This window comes from Daldinia childiae (assembly GCF_008694065.1).
Source record: "Daldinia childiae strain JS-1345 chromosome Unknown Scaffold4, whole genome shotgun sequence".
Taxonomy (NCBI): Eukaryota; Fungi; Ascomycota; class Sordariomycetes; order Xylariales; family Hypoxylaceae; genus Daldinia; species Daldinia childiae.
In genome coordinates, this window is record NW_022984645.1 from 971,759 (window position 1) to 995,914 (window position 24,156).

A 24,156-nucleotide genomic window follows, 5' to 3' on the forward strand; every position below is an offset into this window, starting at 1 on the left:
AAGTATCGAATAAAATAAAACTGCAAAAATAAAAATAAAAAGTCGGGAAGGCACACGATGAATATATTACCTAGTACCTACACACAATAAAGTACACGATAAAACTGATCCACACAGTTCTCGATGCTTAACCTAACTTGAACAACTCTTTAGAACCCATTTTCAAAAAAAAAATGGATTGACATGGATGTGATCTATTTAATCATTTACCGTTCCCGACTTCAAGGAACAATCGTTACCCATGAGATGCTTGCTTAGCTCTTCGTGTCGTGTAGAAAGGGCACGTCGAGTATCGGTATTATTAACATTTTACTCTGCTACATTTCTTACGCGACTCAAATCAACCATGAGAGTCCTCTGCGTCGCTGAGAAACCCTCCATCGCGAAAGCTGTTGCAGGCCATCTCTCAGGTGGTCAGGTTCAAAGCGTTAGTTCCAGATGATATCTTACATGATATAGTCAGTCTGCACAATATTTGCCTGCTAACGCATGTCTAGCATAACACGCCCGAAAAGTACATCAAGAACTATGTTTTTGACTACGACTTCGGACACCCCTGGGGTCGTTGCCATGTTACCATGACTTCTGTCCTTGGTCATCTCACCTCGGCTGTATTTCCTGCCGAATATAAAAGATGGGAAAACCCGCCTCCCGAGCGCTTATTTGACGCGCCTGTGAACATAATCATTTCCGAGGTATGCGTTATAGCTACTCAGGTTATATGCCGAGTAGAGTTTAACATATCTCACAGGATAAAACTAAGGTGGCGGACAATATCGAGAAGCAGGCACGCTACGCCAATGCTCTATGCATCTGGACGGATTGTGATCGTGAAGGCGAGCACATAGGCTATGAAATATGCGAGGCCGCTAGAAAGGGCAACAGGACTCTGGATATTAAGAGGGCCAAGTTCAGTAACATCGAGAGAGCGTCTGTCTACCATTCCGTTAAACCCTCGTTGAATTTCTAGCTAAAGACGAAATTTAGGCATATCTTGAACGCAGCCCGAAGCCTTATAGATCTCGATCACAAGCAAGTCAATGCCGTATCTTCTCGAATCGAACTGGATCTTAGGATAGGGTACGCCTTTACTCGGTTTCTAACCACAAATCTAAGGACTTTAGGAGGGCCCTTCGAAAAACTTGTATTAAGCTATGGTTTGTAGTGCATTCTAAGATTTATCGGATAATCTAGTTCTAACGATATAGGGTCCTGCCAATTCCCAACATTGGGATTCGTAGTAGACCGGTACTTCAGAGTGAGGAATTTCAAGCCAGAACCATTCTGGAGCATCAAAGTCATGCACAAACGGGAAGGCATGAATGTCAATTTCGGTTGGTCACGCAATCGCCTTTTTGATAGAGCATCGACTATCGTTCTCTACGAAAGATGCCTTGCGGCGAAAACGGTCAAAGTGACCAAGGTCCAGGAGAAGCCAACGAAGAAATGGAAACCTCTGCCGCTGACCACAGTAGAACTGCAAAAGATGGCTACTAGGTTTTTGCATATGACGGGTCAGCAGGCGATGGAAGCTGCAGAAAGCCTTTACAACAAGGGATTTATCAGCTATCCCAGAACGGAAACCGACCGTTTTGATTCTGGTATGAACTTACGCGCATTAGTACAGAAGCAAACGCCATCTAATTCGTGGGGCGAGTTCGCACAGAATCTAGTCAATGGTGGATTTCAGCAACCGCGGCAGGGACGAAATGATGATAAAGCGCATCCCCCGATACACCCCATCACTTACGCGGCACCTACAATCCTCGGCGATAAAGAAAAGAGGGTTTACGAATTTGTCGTTAGACGATTCTTAGCATGCTGCTCGGAGGATGCTAAAGGTGCTGCTACAGACGTCGACATTTTATACGGCGAGGAATCTTTCCACGCTCATGGCGTCGTTGTCCTAGAGCGAAATTATCTAGATGTCTACGTGTATGATAAGTGGACCGGGACTGGACAACTACCAAAATTTACAGTTGGAGAGCTTTTTGAGCCTACTGAAGCTCTCATGACGGAGGGCAAGACTGCGCCTCCTAATTATCTTACTGAAGCTGACCTGATTGCTCTCATGGATGCCAACGGGATTGGGACAGACGCTACGATGGCGGAGCATATTCAGAAGATTCAAGATAGAGAGTATGTTTGTGCTGTATCCCGGACCACACGAGCAGCAGACGGTGAGGATGAAGATGAAGATGCCCCAGCTGCACGAGGAGGGCGAGGTAGTCGCGGCAGTCGCGGCGGTCGAGGTCGAGGTGGGGGATCTGCGGCTAGTGGGAGGGGAGGTGTAAAAGAATTCATCCCGACCAAACTGGGTGTAGCTTTGATTGAAGGGTTTGATAGGATGGAGTTTGATACCAGCCTTGGCAAACCATTTTTACGAAAGGAAATGGAGTTGAAGATGAAAGCCATTTGCGAAGGCCGTACAACAAAAGAGGTAGTTCTAAACGAGAGCATTCAGCAATACCGCCAGGTCTACTTACAATCAAAGGAGAAATTGAACATCCTTAAAGCGGTAAGTCTATATCTTGGTTCTATATCTTAGTCTCGTATAGGTGTGAGCAAGAACTAATCAAAAGTCATACAGGCATGCCGGCAGTATGTCCTCCAACAAAATGGCGGCTGAAAGAGATTGTTGGCTCGGTTGTGCCAATAGGTATGATTAAGGTTCCATTGAAACTCGCGAAGGAATCGTAAAGAATGTGAAAGCTTGCTTGAGTCCTACCCGCTCAATAGTAACACATACGCATACAGCACAAGATTCTCGCGGACCGAATCCTTGCTAAAAAAGATGGTGGTTGATGGAAGCAACATACTGTATAACCGTGGCCTACTCCGAATATCGGCCCTGCAAGATTCAGAAGATGACTCTCAGCCTGATGAAGTGCTTCCGGCAAAATGGGCTTCAGCGATGGGCTGAACTTTGTTGAGGCAAACGTGCGTGCGAAGTATTCATTCTCGAATTGGATAAAACGCAAATGCAGTACCCAACGACCCGATTCCTCGAGTTGCACCCATATGGTCAACCTAGGCCATAGGCCATGGGGTGTCGCGAAACTAGATACATACCTTAGGTATAACTAGAGCAAGACATACTTACATACATACTACATACATATACGTATGTAGATGTGACACCCGCGCATCTCCACCGACCTAAGTACCGACCTAAAAACATGTCGTCGGATCGCGTTATCCCAGAACGTGGGGGAATCATACTGGATGATGGGCTATTCTCGCGAAACTTCCTGGTGGGGTTAGTCGAACTCTACAAAGTCGAGATGCAGATGGAAAACACAAACCCCTCTTCGGATACGACCATTCACGATCGTGTACGACTTGACTATACCCTCTCCATATCCTAACCTAACACATTCGTCGGCTACCGGGTAACCGTCCTTGGACCTACACTTGGACCTACACTATAACCTACACTATCAAGATTAGGTTGCTGGCTAACTAGTTAGTTAACCGACTTACGTCTGACCGTTTCAGCGACGGGTCGTTATTAATGGCAAAGCTACTATGTTCTAGCATTTACAACTCTGGACGCAAGCCATTAAAGCGCTTCTAGCCCCGTTATTCCGGTGCGTCCTTTCGTCACCGGTTGGCACCCGCTGCGGCTAGCTAAAGGTTGGTGAAATGGGGGCAAGTTCGCGCATCACGATGGTTGTTTTGAACCAATCACAGTACCGCACTTGTGCAACGTGAGGCATTCCTGGGTCTATGACCGTCGAAATTCGGGAATCATGTGTTACCGAATTCGACCTACTTAATTACGCAGTCTCGAACTCAATTGATTTTACAAGATGCGTGTGCCCTTGCTAATCAGCAAGTTAGCTAGCGAGGAACCAGATAAATTAGTAGACTAATATGTAGGTACACACAGAACGACCAGCATAGCCGATGGACAGGCCAGGTTGAGGCTGCACATGCCAACATTTGGTGTATTGTCTCCCAATTCAATTGACGGGGATGAGATCCGCACCCTACCTTCTTATCCTACCAAAGCCGGATGCATTTCAATTAGACTGCAAAGCGTGTGACGAAAAGTGTCCCCGATACTATGTACATCTATACTATGTACACATATACTCATGCTGCCGGAGATTTCCTGCACGTTGATAACGAGGATTTCTGTTCTCGGCTTGGCTACAGGGCTTTCTCCAGACGTGGAACCCAATGACTTCTTGGATAGAGATAGCGGCATTCCATCCCTTGATATGCGAGATAGCCGGGGTGGAGGGGGGTTCAAATACATACTACTATGATAGATGGCTTTGATCCTCTCGGCTCAATGGCGGTTTTTTTTGTATCAGAGCTGTCCCCAGAGCGGGCATACACACGCCCCACGAGTTTTTTTTCGTGGGACACCCCTAGATATTCTTCATATATAAGAGAATATAGAAGGGGATGCGGATTATCCAAGAAATTCCATTTTTATCTTCCTCGTCTTATTACTGTACCTACATATTCCTGCCTGTCACGGGAATCTGGTATATTATAGTGCTTACGTATTGCGCGTACATGGTACGGGTAAGCAGGCTCAAGCCGTCAAGGCAGGCCGAAAGCGAAGATATGTGAGATATGTGACCCACGTCATAATTGATTACCTAGGTACGAAGTAGTATATAGGTACTTATTAGGTAGTTAGAATGCACCGAAGGTTCCATTTGCGGCATATTCCTAGATATGTATGTACTTAAAGAAAGATAAACTACCTACAAAGAGTGTTTTTTTTTATACCTCGCTTTTAGGTAAGTACATGCTTGACAGATTTAATCTATTCAATGACAACTACCTTGAGTCAAGTGCCCAAGTGCCCAAATGCCATGTCAAAGAGTGGCAGGCCTTCTTAGATTTAGCGCAACCCTTGGCTGTGCCCTGTTAGTCAACATCTGGATGATAAGACCATATAAGACCACACATACACAATACTCGCCACGGTACAACGTTGACCACACTCAGGCCGTTACGTTAGATATTACTACGTACATATAGCTTAGAGGAATGAAATGGTTATGTATACATACATCCAAGGTTTAAAACTGTTGTGCTGTGGTGGCTGGGCTGTATGTAGTGCTGTTGTTGCGGTTATACGGAATACGTAAGACTCCTTTGTATGGAGCTTAGGACTTAAAAAGGCTGGTTGCGGTAAATGTAACTAGGTACCATATAAGTTTCTTACCTTTTTCAAAGGCTATCCGGATGAAAGTACTGTCAAAATTGCATTAGTGGATTAAATATCTTAAATACATACCTAAGTGTACCTAAAGTGTCAGACAAGAGGGAATACCTTAGATACCTTAGTGTATGTAGGATCCCATGTTTAGGTCCACTAATGGTTGAATGTTTTTGTTGCAGGTGCTGTCAGGTACAAGGTACGTACCATATGTAGTAGGGTAAATTATGTACATCATAAATACAAACATAACTTTTCATTAAATACACTACTCCTTTTTGTTAGGACCACATCTTGGCTACTATTCTTGAGCAATCAGCTGCGTGCATTGCGCCCTGTGCGCCATGCGACACCTGCTGACCCTGCTGGACAACACCCCCCTGACGGTATACACGCCAGTTAGAACCTTCTGTTGTTTCCTGTTCATTGTATGAGCAATTGAGGATTACATTAGTAGGTCGCAGCCGTCGTTCGCTCTTTACGTTGATCTTTCCTTTCGTTAAGGAAACATCAACAACACAACAAATTAACATCACCGCATCATTTTGCACCCCCCAAGAGTTATCTTTTGTCGCAGTCAAGAGAATCGCGTCAGCGTTGCCATTTCGCCTAAATTTAAATTTGATTTTTTTTTATTTTCTTTCCATCAGATAGAAAATAAAACAAAACAATTCTATCGCCATACCGCAACTCTTTTTTTACTTCGGGCTTGTTTTTGTAAGTGACTCACCCGCAGCCTACTTGGCCTACTCAGCCTACAGTCATCATTGAGCATATTCTCTTTTCCATTCTTTCAAGGCTCACCTAGCCTAAATATTCTATCTATATATAACATAAACATAATCTAATTCTGTATCGCTTCACATTATAGATACAACTCGAAGTATTTAATTACCGAAAAATGGCAACTATGGCATCGGCTTCTGCTGCTCGCGATATCCTTAAGACCTCCCTTCTCAGCCGAGACAACTTAACTGCTGTAGCGGCTGCTCGGAGCGTCCCTGTGACACGAACTCATTCTCTTCCGACTCCCCCCAACTCCATATCACCTACGCTGCCGCCTCATGGCCTAAAGGCACAGCTACACAAGGCTAAGCTCGATTGTATCGACTCGGATCTCGACCTTCACGAAGGCGTCGAACATAGCCCTATCGGTTCACCATCCTTCGAATCCACAGGGACTATTACCCCGGCCTTACTTGCCAAGTATCATCTTCCCGAGATTCTGTTGAACCACGGCCCCTTGGCCATTCGCTATATCATGGGCTACTTGACTACCTCGGTTCCCGGCTTCGCAGGAATCCCCCCGCCGAAGGCACGAAGGTTAGTTGTGGCAGCACTGGAAGGACGTGGACAAGGACACGGCGTCGAAGGCGGTGGAGTCGATGGTGACGTGGAATTTCAAAAGGTTGGATGGGGTCGGTGGGATGCTAGGCGACGGGGTCAAGCTGCTCGAGATGCGGTGTCTCGACAATCCGTTAGCCAAGGCGACTCTAGAATCCCTCCTACCAGTATACCAATCTCGAAAGGTGCTGGATGGAATGCTGACCGATCCCGCTTGAACGTACGAGCAGTTAGTAACGGGAATTCGGCAGCCTTTTCTCATGACGACCGGGATGTGACCATGACGGAGAACGAGGCCGATAAAATGTCCCTCGACTCTCTAGATGGTCCCGCTTCAGCTTCCTGCTCTTTGGCACCCGACGATGAAGACATGATCATGAATGACGATCCGGAGGATGCCACAGACGACGAAGATTGGGCAGCTGTAGGAGCTGCTGCACTACGGGCCGCATCGTATTCGAATCCGGCTGAGGCTCGCCAAGGTGCAAACTATCCTTCCCATGTATATAACTCTCATGGTTTCCGATCCTTCTCTGGCAACACAGGCATGCTTCGGGAGCCGCGTCTCGATAATATCGACTTGGATGCATTGGCGGCTTCGTCAGATGCGCAGGAGCGCGAAGCAATCCAGGCGCTTTTACAACTCGGTTCTGTATAATAATCCAGCATGGGCGGCGTTTTTAGGTGACATATCGGCTCGGGTGGACCTGGTTTGTTTTATTGACCGGGCTGGCCAGACTGGTTAGCTCTGTGTCATTTCTTCATCATGGTGGATAATTCACCTTGATCAACATTATTTTATTATCCGGCATATTTCCAACATCCGGCGTCTCTGATTTCTAAGGACAATCAGGGAACACCCCATCATAAGGATGTCATGGTTTTGGAACATTGTCCTTGTCGGCGGCATATTGCATGGATAATCTCAACCCTAGGGGTCGCATCTCCGCGGTTGCGAGCGGTTCGGAGTTTTGTTTTCGTCTTCCTTTTTTTTTTTTTTAGTTGCTACGCGATTCACGAATCTTGCGGCAAATTTGCCTGATATATGTTATCGGAGCTTGCCGGCATCGACCTAGAGGAATATGGCTGCCTTGAGCCAGTGGTTAGTCCTCGTGCGCTCGGTGTCAGATGCCTTCGACAGTATTTTCGTTTAAAACTTATACCCCATTGCGACGTAAATATTCGATTTTAATCACCTTATTTTCCGCTGGCAGAAAATACCCCTGCTTCAACAGCACCCACGAAGGAGCAGAACACGACTCGTTCTATGGTTGGCAGGCAGATATAACAACTACACTTGCTTCATATACTTGCAAGAGCCTGGATTAACACATTTTAATTAACGGGTACTACCGTACGCGAAAAAAGATGGTAGGAGAGGGATAGGGATAGGGTTATTGATATTGTTTACCTGGATAGACGGGCATAGCCAAATTGGCAGCAAATTGGTCGTGTGAAGAATAGAGCCGAGTTGAACATTTGCAAAAAGTGGTTCGTCGCGCAACATATATATTATCGACAAACGAACAATGATAGTGTTATGTTGTCGAAGACATACGGAGACGCACTAGGCAGTGCAAAGAGAAGGAAAAAGACAAGAGCCTCCTTTTTGAAGGATAGTTGGATTAGCAGCCTTCTAGCTCTACGTTTATCGCCACTCAACAATGAATGAGAGCACCAATCGTCCAACCCATATTTGCATCTTGTGTCTGCTAGTCGTAAGAGCTGATGAGATCTCGATACGTAGTGTCCAGTTGTGAGGTTATCGTAACTATAGTAGTATTTATATGCACCTAGTTCATAGGGCTGATAATCAGGATGTGTCCTGCGAAAAGATGTAGATTCCTCAAATATGGGTGGAGGTATGGCAATAAGAATTTCTCATGGGCAAGCTTTTTGATAAATATATTTGGACTCGATGACGTAGGTGGTCTTGATAATTGATCTCGATGTCCTTGACGGGTGGATATATTCTACGCGGAAACTAGCGACGACATGGGAATCGATTTTCATCATATAGCACACTAGTAATATACATGATCTTAACATGAAAGCTTACTGTCGAGTCTTTAGTAGTTACTAATAGTTATAAGCAGATGGGCTAGTTTGAATGTGAAGATAATCGGCGAAGGAGCCTCCAGTTTTGTTTACTTTAGTTATAGTTAACTAACTATTTCTTTCGGGTTAGTTTAGTATATTAGAACAAATATAAATATGGCCCCTCAACTCTCATATTTCTTGCATATAGATACCTAAGCAAATAAAACTGGCTTGATTAAGTTGAGTGAGGCTTGTTTGATATTATGACATAATGAGCAAAGTATATAATAAAACCTACTCTAAGTCGTATCATGATCAGCTAAGACTCTTCACCGAGAAATGCTTGGCGTATGGTTCTCGCCCAATTTGGTTCCATTGCGTTTATCTTGCCAAGTTATGACTTTATATTATTGACGTTTTGCGTAGACTAGGCTGTGAAACTAATCTATAGTCCTCCTGTAAACTTGCAGAGATCTACGAAATATATAATGCGACCAGGTTTAAGTGTAAACAGAGCTGGGATATATCCTCGTAGGAGAGAACTTAATCTCCTTGACGCTTACCGTTTGTAGGATAAGCTAATATACGGTAGAAAGTAACTGATAAGTTAGTAAAGTACTAGCTACTAGCAAATTGGCTGATGGCAGATGACAATTCAGCTCAGCTAACACCATCATCTGCAAGAGGCGTCCGATCGCAATATTAGGAAGACGCATGCCATATAAGAGATTTCACCGGTATGGCTTATAAGTACACAGCTGAGTCAGATCTGATGGCCGAGTGAAACCAAAGAAAGAAAACATTAAGTTGCAATTAGTAAAAACTAATCAAGGTGCCAATGAAAAGGCGACGATAATTAATACTACTTTATATCACGTCTTTACCGAACAGAGATTGGTTAAATATGAGGCAAATTTCTTGGGTCTGTTGAGTGCGGCATTATACTGCTCCAATACTAAACGCGGTAAGAGACAAGCTCATCTTCCGCTTCTTGTCTTTGCTGAGCTAGCTAATTGCATCTGGGCGTCCGGGACAAGGCTGTGCTACTATAGAAGTTGTAAGCTTCTTGAACTTTCTAAGGGATCATCCTAGATCGTCCAACTTTTAAGCAGGCGTTTAAACAAGCCGAGTGTTGGCTATAGATACTTCTCAAGATGCAGACTAAACAGGTAATCGACATGTCGTTTATCCGTACTCCGTACTCTCGTTGCCGATACAAGTAAAAGGCAGTTAACAAGTGCATGGCCAAGAACTTGGCGGGCGGAGAGGAAGACCAAGGCTTGGCCACCGGCGGAGCGTAAACCACCCCTTTTAAAGTGAACACCATGTCCAGAATACCAAGAGATACCAAGACTTTCTGTCCGCCGTCATAGCCGTCAACAATGACAATGTTATCAAGAGGTGGTTTACAATACCGGAAAAACGGATGTGGAAAATCGGCAAGAGGGTGTAAACCACGTTGTATCGTAACGTGATGCAAACCTCTAGGCTATTATAGAGATGTAAAAACGAATGGACGGCCTTTTAAAAGTGAAAAAGGTCAGATGATTAAAGGGAAAGGGGGAAAGGGAGCAAGGCAAAGAGAAGAGCAAGTATACTTTATAAGTGATATGTATAAGTGGTAGTTAGGTATTATCTATCCCAAACTTGAGATCAAACAACGGTTCACGGATGTAAGATGCCGATTAAAATAAATTACTACGAAAGCCAAAAAGGTAACGGAATTGGCAACTGAATACGATAGATGTGCTTTCTAAGACGATTCTAGCAAGTTATTAGCTATTTATTAGATAAAAATGTCATCGTATGTAATACTTTGATACGTAATAAGGTAATGATCAGTGATGATAGCTTTTAACCTACCTAAATAAAGCATGTGTTTCTTATACATGTATGTTAGGTACATACTTAAGAAATGGGATATTATGCAAAAGGGGTACGGAATACGGAATAGAGTAGGAGAATAGTAAAATAGTAAAACATTGGTAGACATTGCCAAAAGTTACTAGGAAAATGAGAAGAAGGTGGGCGCAGTCAAGTCTCGGCGCAGGAGGAACCGGCGGCCAAGGGATTTCCAAGCTTTTTTTCAAGCATCCATAAGCATTTTTGGTACATTTCTGGGCAGATATGTCGAGACAATCATCAAATGCCAAGACGCGCCAAGAGCTTGGCTTTATCTTGGCACGGAAGTCACTATTGAGGAGGGGTGACTCAAATTTAGCAGTCACTACCCACTATAGATCGAGTCACTTTCGGCATAAGGTACCTGACTTGTTTGCCCCCATTTCCCTTAAACCAATCACTAACGGTCACCCGCTACACCCAAGACCCATTGCCAAGACTTTCCGCCTCGATATCGCCAAGGTCAAACGTCCATAATAAGGAGCAAGCACGACGCTCGATTTACATAAACTCGACGTTCCTCTCCCCCCAGACAATACTGGCTTTTCTTCCCTTTGCTCCTTTGGGAATTGAATCTTAGTATTATTGTTTGCTACTTGGATTCGAAAAAAAAAAGGAAAAACCATCGAATCTTCAATTACTCTTTTCTATCCAGTGTTTGTTCTATGCTTTTATTTTATTTTATTCAACTATCGAAATAACCATTTCCCGATTTAGACATTACCGCATCCGTTAGTCGCATCACATGCCGGTGAGCTTGGACTGCCAAGACTAAGACCAACACACCGAACTTCCATAGGTACAGCCAAAGCAAAGTCCAGAAAGAAAAATAAAAATTTACCATAGTTGTTCCGAATACCTCCGAAGTTGTTCCGTTTTATCACGTGTATCTCTGTTATCACGTGAAAGACATATCCTTTATTTAAATTGTATTTGAAGGATTGAAAGTTGAAGCCATGTCGGCGGCACCCGAGAGCAACCCGATCCAATCGGGTGGTGAAAGCTCGGCCTCCAACGGCACTACCCCAGCACCATCAACAGCTACAACCGCAACTTCGCAATCTAGCGCCCCGGCCCAAGATGACTCCCTTCAATGTCGCTGGACTGGTTGCAGCGATAAGTTTGGCTCAGCCGAAACTCTCTACGTAAGTTTTTTATTTTTATTATTATTTCCTTATAGACTTTAACTAACGGTAATTTAGGAGCACATTTGCGAAAAGCATGTTGGTCGCAAATCTACAAATAATCTTAACTTGACTTGCCAGTGGAATCAGTGCAAGACTACCACTGTCAAGCGAGATCATATCACATCACATATCCGAGTCCATGTTCCCTTGAAGCCACACAAATGTGACTTCTGTGGCAAGTCATTCAAGCGTCCCCAGGATTTAAAGAAACATGTTAAGGTATGTAATATGTTTTCCTACTCAGTTAATGAATATTACTTCTCCTTCGGCTACTAACTTCGATTGTAGACACATGCGGACGATTCTGTCCTTGCCCGCTCACCAGACCAGCATGGTCCAATGAACGGAGGTTATCGAGCTCCAGGAAAAGGTATGTATCCCCTCTTCAGTTCGAACCCCCCCCCCCTCCTAATTCCTCATTTGGAGGCTAATTTGCCTCATAGCTCCGTCTAGCTATTACGATCACAATGGTCAAATCCGTACTAACTCGGCCGCCTTTGGTCAGCCGCCTCATCCTGCCGGCCATCCAAGTAGTTACTATCAGCACCACCCTCAAACCTCCTTTGGAGGTCCCATGTATTACCAACCCATGGGCGGTCGCGGTGATCACATGGGCTACCAGGCCTCTGCCGCCGAATATGACAATCGCAAACGTACCTACGATGTGCTTAATGAGTTTTTCGGCGATGCCAAGCGTAGGCACCTTGACCCGAACTCGTACGCTCAGGTTGGACAGAGACTCTTGCCCTTACACGGAGTCCTCCCTATTCATTCCGGTTCCCTCGGAGCAGAGTATCTCCCTAGTCCAGGTGTCATGACTGTCGATGGACCCGCTGGCCATGGTCCGTACCAACAGCACTATTCGTTACCCCCTATGCCGAACGTCCGCACTAAGAGCGACCTCGTTCAGATCGACCAGCTCCTCGAGCAGATGCAGAGTACGGTGTATGAAAGCTCTAACACTGCCGCCGCCGCCGGAGTCCACCAACCCGGTTCGCACTACCTCCCCTTGAACTTCCGTCACAGCCAGTCCCCGCCGCACTCTGCAGTGCCGCACCAGTCCGCCATGGCCAATAATGCGTACTCGGCCGCTCACGTAGCTTCGCCTTTGACCGCCGTTTCTTCGACCCATTCCAACGGCACTCCTGCCGTGACGCCCCCGTCGAGTTCCATGTCCTATACTTCCGGACATTCCCCTAGTGCCTCTTCTACCGGTCTATCGCCCTCAACGCGCCATAGCTCGACCACATCGGCGTTATACCCGACTCTTCCTGCCGTCACATCCGGCTACCCCGGCCAATCTGCAACATCAACCCTCGGTCCCACATTTGACCCCGATCCTCGCCGCCGTTACTCGGGCGGCATGTTGCAGCGTGCCAGCGCCGGTACCAGACCTCACCTCGACCGCGAGCCCTCTACCACCCCTCGCGCGTCCGAGTCCGCTATCTCGGCCGTCAGCTCGCCTTCCGCAGAATCAGAAGCCAGCGCCGAGGCCCGCGAGGATCAGGCCTACGAGGCGTGGCTCGAGAACGTCCGCGTCATCGAGTACCTCCGCGAGTACGTCATCGATCGCATCAAGCGCAAGGACTACGACGCTGAGTCGCCCGCATCGGCTGCGTCAGGCGGAAGCGAGATGGATGTCGACTCGCCTACGAGACCGCCAAGTCAGCCGGCGTATCCCGCGCTACCGTTGTAGTGTGGGTGAGAGTGAGGTAGAAGGGATGATGTGAATATGAGTAAACAGTAAACAAATATAGGGTGGGTGAAGGATGTACATAGGGACCATGGCGTTTGATGAGATGTACGAAGTCTGTTGATGTCGACTGAGCACGCGGCACCTTTTTTTTTTCTGTCTCTTCTTTTCTCGCGTGTTTTTTCCCCCTTCAAAAGCAGTTATTATTATCGATCAGTCAGTCGGGCTTATTTTTCTTCAACGCATCGGAATTATCTTTTCTGCCATGAGAGGGAGATGCCCTTAATGGTATGTTTAGTTAATTTAGTTATGTTGCGATGAATGGAGTGGACATGATACGAAAACGAAGACGAAGACGAATAGGGGAATGAATGAATGCATTCGCTACTCACTGGTAGTTATGTTAGGTTAGGTTAGGTCAAGTTAAGTACTTAAGGCAGGTAGTTATGAACAAACTATACCTTATAGTAATGAATAGTGCCATGGATACCAAGTACTAACTTTGGTTGATACGATGGTTCGTTATTCCTATCTGATGTGAACAATAGGTAGGTAAATCCCCGTGTCTCGTACGCAGTTAGCGAGTAGCTAATGTAGTATATAATTAGCTGTTGAGTTTGCAATAATAAACATTGATTCTAAACACGGAGTTATGAATAGGGGCTAAGGGAGTAGATAGGTAGTTATGTAGAATTGTGATTTTTGTGTTTCCCTAGTTTATTATCATTAAAGCCTTAGGCTACGCAATAGTTTTTATTTTGCAGATTAAAGGGGTGAGAGATGGGTTTCTCTAATTTTAAGTTAGCTCTTCTGCCGTCTTTATTTTATTTTATTTTAGCAGTCAAGACTTAGTTGATAGATATACGCTTGTTTTTGACCTGTAAAAGAACCTAAATATAGTGGTGTCAAGTTAGTCGCTGTTAGATGGAACGATCAACCAATCTAGCAACCTAACTCACGATTACATCGGTTTCTTACAAACATAAGTCACCTAGTCGCTCTACACAATCAACAAAGGAACAGGCACCCGCGTATTCCCATAGTATATCGGGAAGCATCCCTATTCTATTCTTGTTGGTATCATTCGTTTACTGATTCAAAAGGTGCGACTATATTACGTTTAGTCTTCAGAAAACAATCCAGGCCTTTCTTCGTTTACGATTCTCGATAATTTGCCCTTCTATATGATAGTTCGCTAGTTGAGGGCGGTTTCAAACTACTCAGATACAGTCGTGTGCGAAAGGAAAAGAGTTAGAAGCTGAAAAAAAAAGGAGCAGAGATTCGAAAAATAGATGGCGTCCGCGGGGATCCTCATTTCACATCCGACTTCGAAATGCTGCGCTATAACGTCCTGTAAGCATAGAAAGTACGCACATGCCCCGGACACCGGCCCTATTCTAGAGAGCAGCGAGGCAGGTTAACCTGTCCAATCTCGATTATCTCCACCGTCTATCCTCCTATCCGATTGTTGGCCATAATGGAAACTTGGTGTGCGAGATAAAAGGTATGATTATCAAGGGAAGCAGAGCACTTAGAAGCGGAATGGTGAGAATCTCCGAGTCGGCAGTCATGACACGTGTATAATCATGAAAGAGCCAGACCCGTTGCCGTAGTGTACGTGTTGCCCGAGAGATGGATTCTAAGGAGTGTCTCGAGTAGTTATCCAGGGGTATTGTTCTGGGAGTTAGAAGCTTCGTCGCGACATCTAGTGCACATGCACCAGCCACCGAGACTGCCGCTCGCCCACTCCCTACGTTCTTTCACAGGTAGATTTACATCACAGTAGTGATTGAGAATCTCCTCTCCGACTTCTATACCTCCTGGTGCATTCCCAACAACTCGCGTCTCCCGTGCCTTCAGCACCATCCGACCACCCCATTCCCACGTAACATTTGGGTTGCAATCATGATTGGCAAGGCACCAGTAAGGGTGCACTGCAGCGACATCAGGTCGCCCATCTCTAGGGTTCTTTCGAGCCGAAGCAGTGCCACGAAATTTACTATACAAGGTATTAAATACCCATATATCATAATCAGCAATGGTGGCGTAGATGTCGATATCCATTTTCTCAAGAATGTGAAGAGGCGTCTCGATATTATAAGAAAAGGAGAACGGAAGCGTCCAATCCGGTGGTGGGCCGGCATTAGGCGATAAATCAATCTCATTGGTCTGGGAGGAGATGAAGTCCCCCCATATATATTTGATTTGGTTGACGTCAAGTGGATGAATTCCTTGGTGAGCTGCCATGGCTAAAACCCGCGCGAGCAGCAAAAGATGTAAAGTTGCATCAGCCTCTTTGGCATCTGGATCCCTGGCGATCGAATCCGTATCCTTGTCGCAAACTGCTGGATGGTAGAGCTTCTGGGCCTGCTCAAAGCAATACTGGGTACAAAACACAGTATCATAGCATTCTGGACAGTTGACAGCAGTCGAATCGCTTCCTAGAGGTGGGAGTTCCCCACTGCAAGCATCACAGACAGACTCTTTCAGACGATTATTGGCCGTAACCAAGGAATACTCCACAAGTACGTCTTCTCCCGGGGCGATGTATTCCTTAGCAAATACGCCGAGTTGGTTACATGTTGGAATAATATCGTACGCATCCGTGCGGCTTGGACATCCGAGCAGTATAGGTAGCTTTGCAACTTGGACAGTACATTTAGGTGCTATCTCAGTCAATCCAGCGTTGAGGACGGCCAAGGATTCGTCCGAAAATCGATCTGGTTCGTAGCTATTCCAAGGATATACTTCTCTACGCACCATGCCCCAGTCCGGAAGATCACTCGCAGTAGAGACCGTCTTGCGTATTCTACGCTGGCTGACAGTATGTATATAATCACGCGTGTTTAGGAGCTCCTGGTTATTCGGCGATATGGCAAGACCGCGCTCGCAAAAGTTGTAAGCACTCCTTAGACAACCGCATAGCAGAAGATTCAAGGACAATATTTGATAACAGCGAATAGACGCCAACGAAGCGAAGGCAGGAATATCCTTTTCGCCGTCATCTAACAGAGGCAAACTAGCCTGAGTTCCTGATAGAGAGCCATGGTCTAATACCTCTAGAAAAGGACCATTGGCGTAATCTGTCAGGGCTTCAAAGGCTTGGGTATGGTATTCGAAACTTTCATCGCGAACTTCGTCGGTTAATAACAGAGCGCGGTAAGCGTCACCAGCCGCTAAGTCGGGATAAGCTAAGTCGGAATAGACCAATGCGCGCTGTATGTAAAGTATTAGGTCGTATGGATTCTCCAGTAGGTCATTGGTCAATGATTGGCGCTGGTGTAGAAGCGACTCGATACGAGGGTCAACCTCTTCCTCGGACTCGTCCATCACTCAAACACTCGTTAGTGCTCTTTTTATACGGGAATCGATATGGGGTACCGTAGGGGAAGCTCGGTAACGGTTGGGTGGGGGTTGAACCGCACTTCTGATCAGGGGCACGTCATCGCTTAGTTGTCTATAGATCTTCCTCGTACGTCGTGTATCGTCCTTTGACGCCTTGTAGATACCCTAGCAAGTAGGAAGCTAGCCACAGATCAGCGTGGCGGGTACAAGGTGCTACGCTTATTTGAACCTAGAATCAAGATTTTAGAAAGGGGTGGTTGTGTAAGATGTCTGATGATCGTCGGCGCACGCTTTTCGTTCCAGGTTTAGTTCCCGTCCCGCGTTTCTCGGTTGCGATCGATCGAACTAATCGAGGCGATCTCGAGTAGACGATCTCTAGTAGAGTAGTAATACCGATGGATATGATGTTTTATTCAGAGATTGTATTGTTCTGAGATGGAGTTGGGTGGGGGGCTTAAAAACCGGTAGGGTTGAGTAAAAAAATAAAAAAATTTAAACCGAAAAAAAAAAATAAAAAGCCTATAAACCCGTCTGAGGATGTTAGAATATTCTCGCAAGCGTAAAAAGTTATATAAGTCCGACGGTCCCCTCCAAAGTGTGTGCCCAAGCTATGTGGGTTACTGTGTGGGTTACTATGTGGATGTGAGTTAGAATGTGCAGAATGTGGCACGACCCTTAGGTGGAGTAATGTTGGAAAATCTGGATGGGACGATCAGCCCAGAAAAAGACCCTTGGTGCTTCCAAAGAGTCCTTCAAGCCTTTAAGGGTTGCCTCTAAATCCAGGGTCCACAGGGGACCAGCTTCCAATTTTTGGCCAGGTCGTACATATGGATTTGTTGATTTAGGTACGTACTAGCGGGGCTGGCCTGCGGGGTTACAAGCATGATGCAGTGGACCCAAGGCAGCATACATCCATGTTTAGTATGTTTTAGAGGTACTTATGTACCTAAGGTATGCAATTTATGACTCGAAAAGTGATTCCAAGTCTAAGAATATGCATATCCAATATCTTGACCGGAATTTCGATAGCTTACTTTTTTTTTTTTTCTTGGTTTGTTCCCATGCTTAATGGTTCAATCGTATTATAAATATTGAATTTATATTATTTACATGTTTATAATATCTTGAATGGTACTTAAATAAATCGAGAATTCAAAAAATATAAAAACAGCAAACTTACCTAAAGTAATAATGGATTTTTCTCCGGTCATTCCGATGATTTATCAGACCGGGCCTTATCGAAAATATAGGTACGCTATATGATGTGATTCAAGCTACTGCGGAACCTTGCTGCAATGTAACTTTATACCTTTACGACATTGATTAGGTACTGGGCCCCACACTCGCTGTGCCCCTCTGTCCTCTTATCGTGAGGCTCTAATGTGCCTAAATGGTTGTGAAAAATTTAAGCAGCTTATAGAAGTATACTGATTTAGCTCAATGCCAAAGTAAAAATTACCTTAGGTACCTTGTAATAAAAATACTTATAATTTAAATTCATAGGGAGTATAGATGAAAATATCACCAAGTAAAAGATGGATAAGAAAAAGGAGGGGAAAATTAAGTAAGGGGGGGCATATTGAACATCTATTTGATCCGTTATGTCACACTAGAAATATAACTTTTGTTTTGTTTTTTTTTTGTTTTAAAGTGAGTCTTTAATGCGACATATGGTGGTATTAACTACTACCCGACATTTTCTTGCAACCTTTTGTTTTCCAGAAGTATTTCTTAAGTTAACTACAAATTGAGAATGCATAAGAGCCTGAAATTGAAGCTTCGGATTGCTCACGTATTAAAGGTCCTTCTAATTGAGCTAATAGGCCATGAACTATTATTTCTAATCAACTTACTGCGGCGGTTATAACAATATGTACAATAAATATTAGGTCTAGGTACTTAACATGTGAACCGAAGTTTCAATATATATCGTGTTTAAAGACGCCCTTATTAATAATTTAAAAGGGAACCTTGCCGGAGACACCTTTGGGTACCTCAAGAACTTATCTACATTTTAATACAGACGTATACATAATACAACGCGGATGATAAATCCCAGTCTTCCGAAAATGCAATGCTACCCTTTTGACTGTCACCGCGATACCCGATGATAAAAACATAAACCTTAATAGAACTGACAATGTAATCTTATGCCTCACCAATTGCGTGCGCTTGAAAATGAGCGTAGTTGAGATGCCAATTACAGACAAGGTACCTTAGGTACCTAGGTATTCAATCCGTGAGCTATGATAATATACATGATATTACAAGGTCACTTAGGTTAGTTGGATATTGTGTCAATATAGTGTTTATTACATGTGAATGATTCTTTTCATTTATTCAGATTTCTTACTAGCTGCCCCCTCTTTGACCATACCTTCACAGCCTGTAGCTTGACCCAACTTCTGTTCGACCTTGCCGAATCCTTGAGATGAATCGCGGTTCTCGCCAGCCGTCTTCATGGTATCTACGGCATGGGCCTTGGCTTGCTCTCCGGAGGTAGTCCAAGCCTGTGAGCCAGTAACGCTGCCAATAGCTGACTGATTTGTTGTTAGTATATTTGGTGGATATAATAAGGTAATTTTATTAGACTAACTTCTGTGGCTCCCTTGACGTATTCGACGTGGCCGCCAATAAGAGAGGGCTGCTGATTGTTGTTTTGTGAAGACATTGTGTTTAAGTTGGGATATGGTTTTGATTTGCTGGAATGTATAATGACTGGTGATTGGTACGAAGAAGATATAGAAAAGTAAATATGAAATTTGCTAGAAATGATGAAAGACACTGACTTTATAAGAGGTGCTTACTCGATTTTTACTTACGTCTGCTCAAGTTAGTGACGTCAATGGATTTTATGACATTCATGACACAATTGGGTTACACACGAGAATATCTTACCTTAAAACTGTGGGGGCATTTAAGAATCTGGGGAAGATCTGAGGATATTGTTGAGGACGGCAAGGGTCTTGGCATCGAAAATCCATGCAGCCAATCGAACCTCTCTAGCTGATCCAAAATGGAAGGTAATATTATAAAGGTATTCTTTTACTCGTCTTATAAAACTCGGAGTGGAGGCTTTTGATGCATTGAGTAGGAAAGATGTAGTAAATAATGCAGCGTCTCTGAAGCATTTAAGCTCCGGTGTGGGTTAATATACGTATACTGGGTGAACAATAAATATGTATTATAAATATAGCTACCCGTACGAGATATGAGTCATGTTGCAAGGATTATCTCGTACGGGCGTTTCAAAGGATGCTAATGAGCGGATACACGCGAATGGTGATGTTGGCGCTAAAAGGCAAGTCTATATAACGGCTTCATCTGCTTGAGAATCCCATTGACTTCTATATCAAAGAATTTCTCTTCCATTTTCCTTATATCCCTAAGTAACAACTCATAAATACCTAGGTTGTGAACCAATACCGATCAATATGTCGTCTACAATTGGGATTACGACCTCGGCACTTGCGCCCCTCTTGCGTAAGTTATATCTCTACTTTTATATCTATACTTAAGCTAGGCCTAGTTATAAAGATAATACTAACAGCTATTCTCTTAACGATAGCTGTTACTGGTACTTTTGCTATGCCATTCTCGGCATACTTTGTTTTTTTAAGCTGTCGGGTTGTATACCACCGTCTCAAGGACCGGTTTTATGTCGGCGACAATTCTTCCAAGAATGGTGACCCGAATAACAAGTTGTATCTGGCTAGCCGCTGCCATCAAAATTTTATCGAAAATGTACCGATGGCTCTTATCATTGCAGCCTTCGCTGAACTGAACGGCGCAAATCAGAGGACTCTCAGCAACGCCCTCACCGCCCTCTTGACCTTCCGAGTTCTACACGCGGAGCTGGGTCTTATTAATGGATTGGGCTTGGGTCGACCAATTGGCTATTGGGGGACCATGACTACGACTTTGTGGTTGGGCGGGTATGCTGCGTATCTTGCGAAGGGGTACTGGGGGTTCTAAGAATTTGAGAGGCATTATCAGCATAACTACCTCCTAATGTATATTCGATGCTTGGTTTTATTATATAAATAGAACTAAGTTAATATTCATACATGTATTTATAAGCACTTTTAAGTTAATTACCTTAGGTAGGTAGACTTGAAGTTTAAACAGCAACTTAGTACATAGACTTATACATACCTGCACTTCAGTGGAGACATTATGGACCCACAATGCATCTTGGTAGGCTCGATAAGATAAAGGACATAAGCTCCAAAAATCCCCCAAGCTCTTTAACAATCGCGAATCATGCGCCAAACATCTTCCAACCTATAACCTAATACCTAATACCTAGATTACATTTTCCCGTATAGACGCCATCTAAAGTAGAAAGCTCACAACAATTTTATTAAAATATGGCCGAGGAGCCACTCATAGACGAAGAATATGCATCTGAAGAAGATTCGGATTTCGCGCCCGACGCAGCACCATTAGATATCGACGCCGAGGCTTCAGAATCTGAAGATGACGAAGTCCAACTAGTCGCGGTACCGAGTAAGAAGCGCGGCGCCGATGCAGATACAAACGATGGATTCGAGAACTCAGGCGACGAAGCGATAATACAAAGGGGCAAGAAGAGACGAAAGAAAGAAAAGCGAAAGGATGGCAACGTCGAGGATGATGAAGGTGGCGAGGGTGGGCTAATTAAGACCCGGAGTATGCGAGCAGCGGAGAAAGTCGAAAAGAAGTCGCGCACAGCCACCGGCCCAGTAACGATTGATGTGGACGATATATGGGCTAAAATGACCGCCGCTCCCTTAATACCATCTAAAGCAGATATAGAAACGGAAACAGAAACCCCAAAGCCAGTCCAGGAACAAGGATCGGATGGGCAATCTAAAGGTACAAAGGACAGATCACAGGCAGATAAACTAGACGGAGAAGGGCTGGCATCAATGATAAAAATAAAGCGTACCTACAATTTCGCTGGTAAGGTACACGTCGAAGAAAAGCTGGTGCCTCGAGATTCAGCGGAAGCAAAGTTATACCTAGCATCTCAAGATCCCACGTCAGTCGAAGACGTGGAAGCCGAGGACAGTCAGCCTAGACGGAAACCTCGAAAAGCATTCCGATCTATATTCGAGCCCGTCATCGAAGGGTTGACACAGCGCGCAGACTTGAATCTCGGCATGGATGCAAGATTACAATTGCGCGAGCAGGCAAAGGCCAAGAAACTTAACGTGGTCGAAAAGAGTCGTATGGACTGGGCGGGATTTGTCGACAAGGAGGGTATCAAAGACGAACTCGAATTGGCTGGGAAGTCAAAAGAGTCTTATGTCAACCGGCAAGACTTCTTGGCTCGTGTTGCGGCTAATCGAGACGAAGAAGCAAGAAGGGCGAGAGTTGCTGGCCGTGTTTAAGAGACCTGGGAATGGGATCATCTCTTCACATTACTTCGAGCGTATGGTTATATTGCTTAGGCTGAGGATATTGGGCAACGAGGGGCTGGGTAAGGTATATAAGAATCGTGTCGCTTTAACCAATGAAGTTATTGTGTTAGAGTAGAAGGCCGGTGGTAGAAAATACTATTGGGTAAGGTAGCGATAGTGCTCTACTAACTGAAGTCAATATCCAATACGGCACCTGCATATAGTATGCCTCTCTAAATTTGTTATACGGGTAGGGTTGGAATGTATTATTAGGAAGCCGGGAAGCCTTAGAGTCAGGTACCAAGTTAGAGACTAAGTTAGAGACTTGATACTTGATAGCTGCAGGTGAGCCTTCACGGATTAAGCTTAGGTACCTCTTAGGTACATAGTACTATGTACTATTGAACTTTACCGTCAGGTCCCAACTCCAATCTCTGGGAAAGCAACCCCGCTGTGACGAAACGCTGCCCCTCTATGCTAAAACTAAGCTCTACTTCATTCTTATTAGTTAACTAACTACCTATTAGAGCTTGACAAACTTCAACATTGACTATCATTTTTGAACATCCAAACCGATACTTTTTCCTCCATTCCCCCAACACCTAACACTAATAAACTTCAACTATGGCAGCACACATAACTTCACCTAACGAGCCATTTCCACGGCCGGACGACATCGCGCAAGCGACAACATCACACCGACAAGGCTCATTCATAATTTCAACGCGGAAACTACCCATTTCTAAAGCCGGTCCTATCGAAGCTTTGGAGCAAGAGCTAGGCATTCCTGTGCCCGAGATGATCTTCGGCGACAACCTCGTTTCCGTGCGCCACGCGCCCTCCGGCTGGTCTGTCGAGTTCAACGCTCGTGATGCTTTAGATGCGGTGGACAAGACCGATCGGAACATGCTTCAGGTCGCTTACGCAAAGAGTTGGTCTGCTAGCCGCGAGCAGACCAGCGCTGGCATTAAAGACGTAGTTAGGCCTTATGATTGGAGTTACAGCACCACGTACCGGGGCACCGTCGTCCCGCCCTCGTCTCGAGCTCCCCCGCCGCCGCTAGGTCCGGCAGCTACCGAGACTGACGCTAACACGGAGGAATCCAAGAAACCAACCGAGCAGGTAGCAGAAATAACCCCAAACAGCAAATTCGACTTCAAGCCTTCACAAAACCCCATCCCGATCGAACTCCTAAAAAGGCGGGACCCGATCCTCTTCTTCGACGAGGTCATGATGTACGAGAGCGAGCTCGACGACAACGGGATCAGCGTCTTCAGTGTCAAGCTGCGCGTGCACGAGCGGCGCATGCTGCTACTAGCGAGGCTCTTCATGCGTCTGGATAACGTCGTCGTGCGCATCCGCGATACGCGCGTGTACGTTGATTTCGCGACCGAGGAGGTCACGCGCGAGTATACGGTGAAGGAGTTAGGGTTCGAAGATGTTAAGCGGGTAAGTTTACGATGAAAGAAAACCCAACCCCTCCTTCTTTTCTCCCCCCAGCTGTTGCTCGAAACTATCGAAGCGGAAAGGGAGAGAGGAATTAGGAAGATTGGGTAAAGGAAAAGATAAAAAGGCTGACTTGACTTCGTGTAGAAACTGCTCATGACAGGCCTGGTGCCTGACGCTGTGACGATAGCGTTGCGCGACGCCAATAAAATCGCAGACTTGCTTCCTACGGTGGAGCAGACTTTGGAAAGCGTTTCGCTGAGATCATAAGACTTTAGATATGAACGGGATTATTTCGAATCTCGAGAGCTTATTTCTAAGCGTCGGATTTGGCTAGTTGGGGACTATAAGAGTAATGAGCAGACAGGCAAGTTTATGAATTCTACGAAATGCATGGTTTGGCGTTCGCGGAGTTGGACAAGAGTAGAGCTTTGGCCCCCGAGAGGTATACGTTCGCAACTGGACGGTTTGGTACACGATCATATGCTCTTAAGGGATAACATGATATAAAAATATGGTGCATAGCAAATGCAGATGGATGGCTGGTATTGATTGAGGTATCGAGCTATCATATCACTCAAATAGTATGCGATCTTCATGCCATTCGATTCCCTTAGCCCTTCCAAAACG

At 45.0% G+C, this 24,156-nt stretch overlaps 8 protein-coding genes across 8 annotated transcripts; 6 read left to right on the forward strand and 2 right to left on the reverse strand.

Moving 5' to 3' along the window:
* Nucleotides 1-346: 346 nt before the first annotated feature.
* On the forward strand, nt 347-2,629 carry GL218_04586 (DNA topoisomerase 3; the record flags this gene model as incomplete). Its single annotated transcript, XM_033581203.1, has 6 exons — nt 347-427; nt 498-695; nt 752-930; nt 988-1,157; nt 1,209-2,518; nt 2,591-2,629. The coding sequence occupies 6 exons, from the start codon at nt 347-349 to the stop codon at nt 2,627-2,629; spliced, it is 1,977 nt and encodes a 658-aa protein (XP_033435587.1).
* Nucleotides 2,630-6,086: 3,457 nt separating this feature from the next.
* GL218_04587 (Protein STB3) lies at nt 6,087-7,187 on the forward strand (the record flags this gene model as incomplete). Its single annotated transcript, XM_033581204.1, has 1 exon — nt 6,087-7,187. One exon carries the CDS (start codon nt 6,087-6,089, stop codon nt 7,185-7,187), a length of 1,101 nt encoding a protein of 366 aa, XP_033435219.1.
* A 4,240-nt stretch (nt 7,188-11,427) lies between these two features.
* GL218_04588 (uncharacterized protein) lies at nt 11,428-13,354 on the forward strand (the record flags this gene model as incomplete). Its single annotated transcript, XM_033581205.1, has 4 exons — nt 11,428-11,616; nt 11,674-11,877; nt 11,947-12,028; nt 12,102-13,354. The coding sequence occupies 4 exons, from the start codon at nt 11,428-11,430 to the stop codon at nt 13,352-13,354; spliced, it is 1,728 nt and encodes a 575-aa protein (XP_033435506.1).
* A 1,656-nt stretch (nt 13,355-15,010) lies between these two features.
* On the reverse strand, nt 15,011-16,681 carry GL218_04589 (uncharacterized protein; the record flags this gene model as incomplete). The annotated part of the gene is made up of 1 exon (XM_033581206.1): nt 15,011-16,681. One exon carries the CDS (start codon nt 16,679-16,681, stop codon nt 15,011-15,013), a length of 1,671 nt encoding a protein of 556 aa, XP_033435505.1.
* A 2,351-nt stretch (nt 16,682-19,032) lies between these two features.
* GL218_04590 (uncharacterized protein) lies at nt 19,033-19,367 on the reverse strand (the record flags this gene model as incomplete). Its single annotated transcript, XM_033581207.1, has 2 exons — nt 19,033-19,236; nt 19,293-19,367. The coding sequence occupies 2 exons, from the start codon at nt 19,365-19,367 to the stop codon at nt 19,033-19,035; spliced, it is 279 nt and encodes a 92-aa protein (XP_033435146.1).
* A 763-nt stretch (nt 19,368-20,130) lies between these two features.
* GL218_04591 (uncharacterized protein) lies at nt 20,131-20,671 on the forward strand (the record flags this gene model as incomplete). Its single annotated transcript, XM_033581208.1, has 2 exons — nt 20,131-20,179; nt 20,265-20,671. 2 exons carry the CDS (start codon nt 20,131-20,133, stop codon nt 20,669-20,671), a joined length of 456 nt encoding a protein of 151 aa, XP_033435595.1.
* Nucleotides 20,672-21,066: 395 nt separating this feature from the next.
* On the forward strand, nt 21,067-22,071 carry GL218_04592 (SWR1-complex protein 5; the record flags this gene model as incomplete). The annotated part of the gene is made up of 1 exon (XM_033581209.1): nt 21,067-22,071. One exon carries the CDS (start codon nt 21,067-21,069, stop codon nt 22,069-22,071), a length of 1,005 nt encoding a protein of 334 aa, XP_033435145.1.
* Nucleotides 22,072-22,704: 633 nt separating this feature from the next.
* Nucleotides 22,705-23,796, forward strand: GL218_04593 (TIP41-like protein; the record flags this gene model as incomplete). The annotated part of the gene is made up of 2 exons (XM_033581210.1): nt 22,705-23,529; nt 23,674-23,796. 2 exons carry the CDS (start codon nt 22,705-22,707, stop codon nt 23,794-23,796), a joined length of 948 nt encoding a protein of 315 aa, XP_033435594.1.
* Between the last annotated feature and the right edge of the window lie 360 nt (nt 23,797-24,156).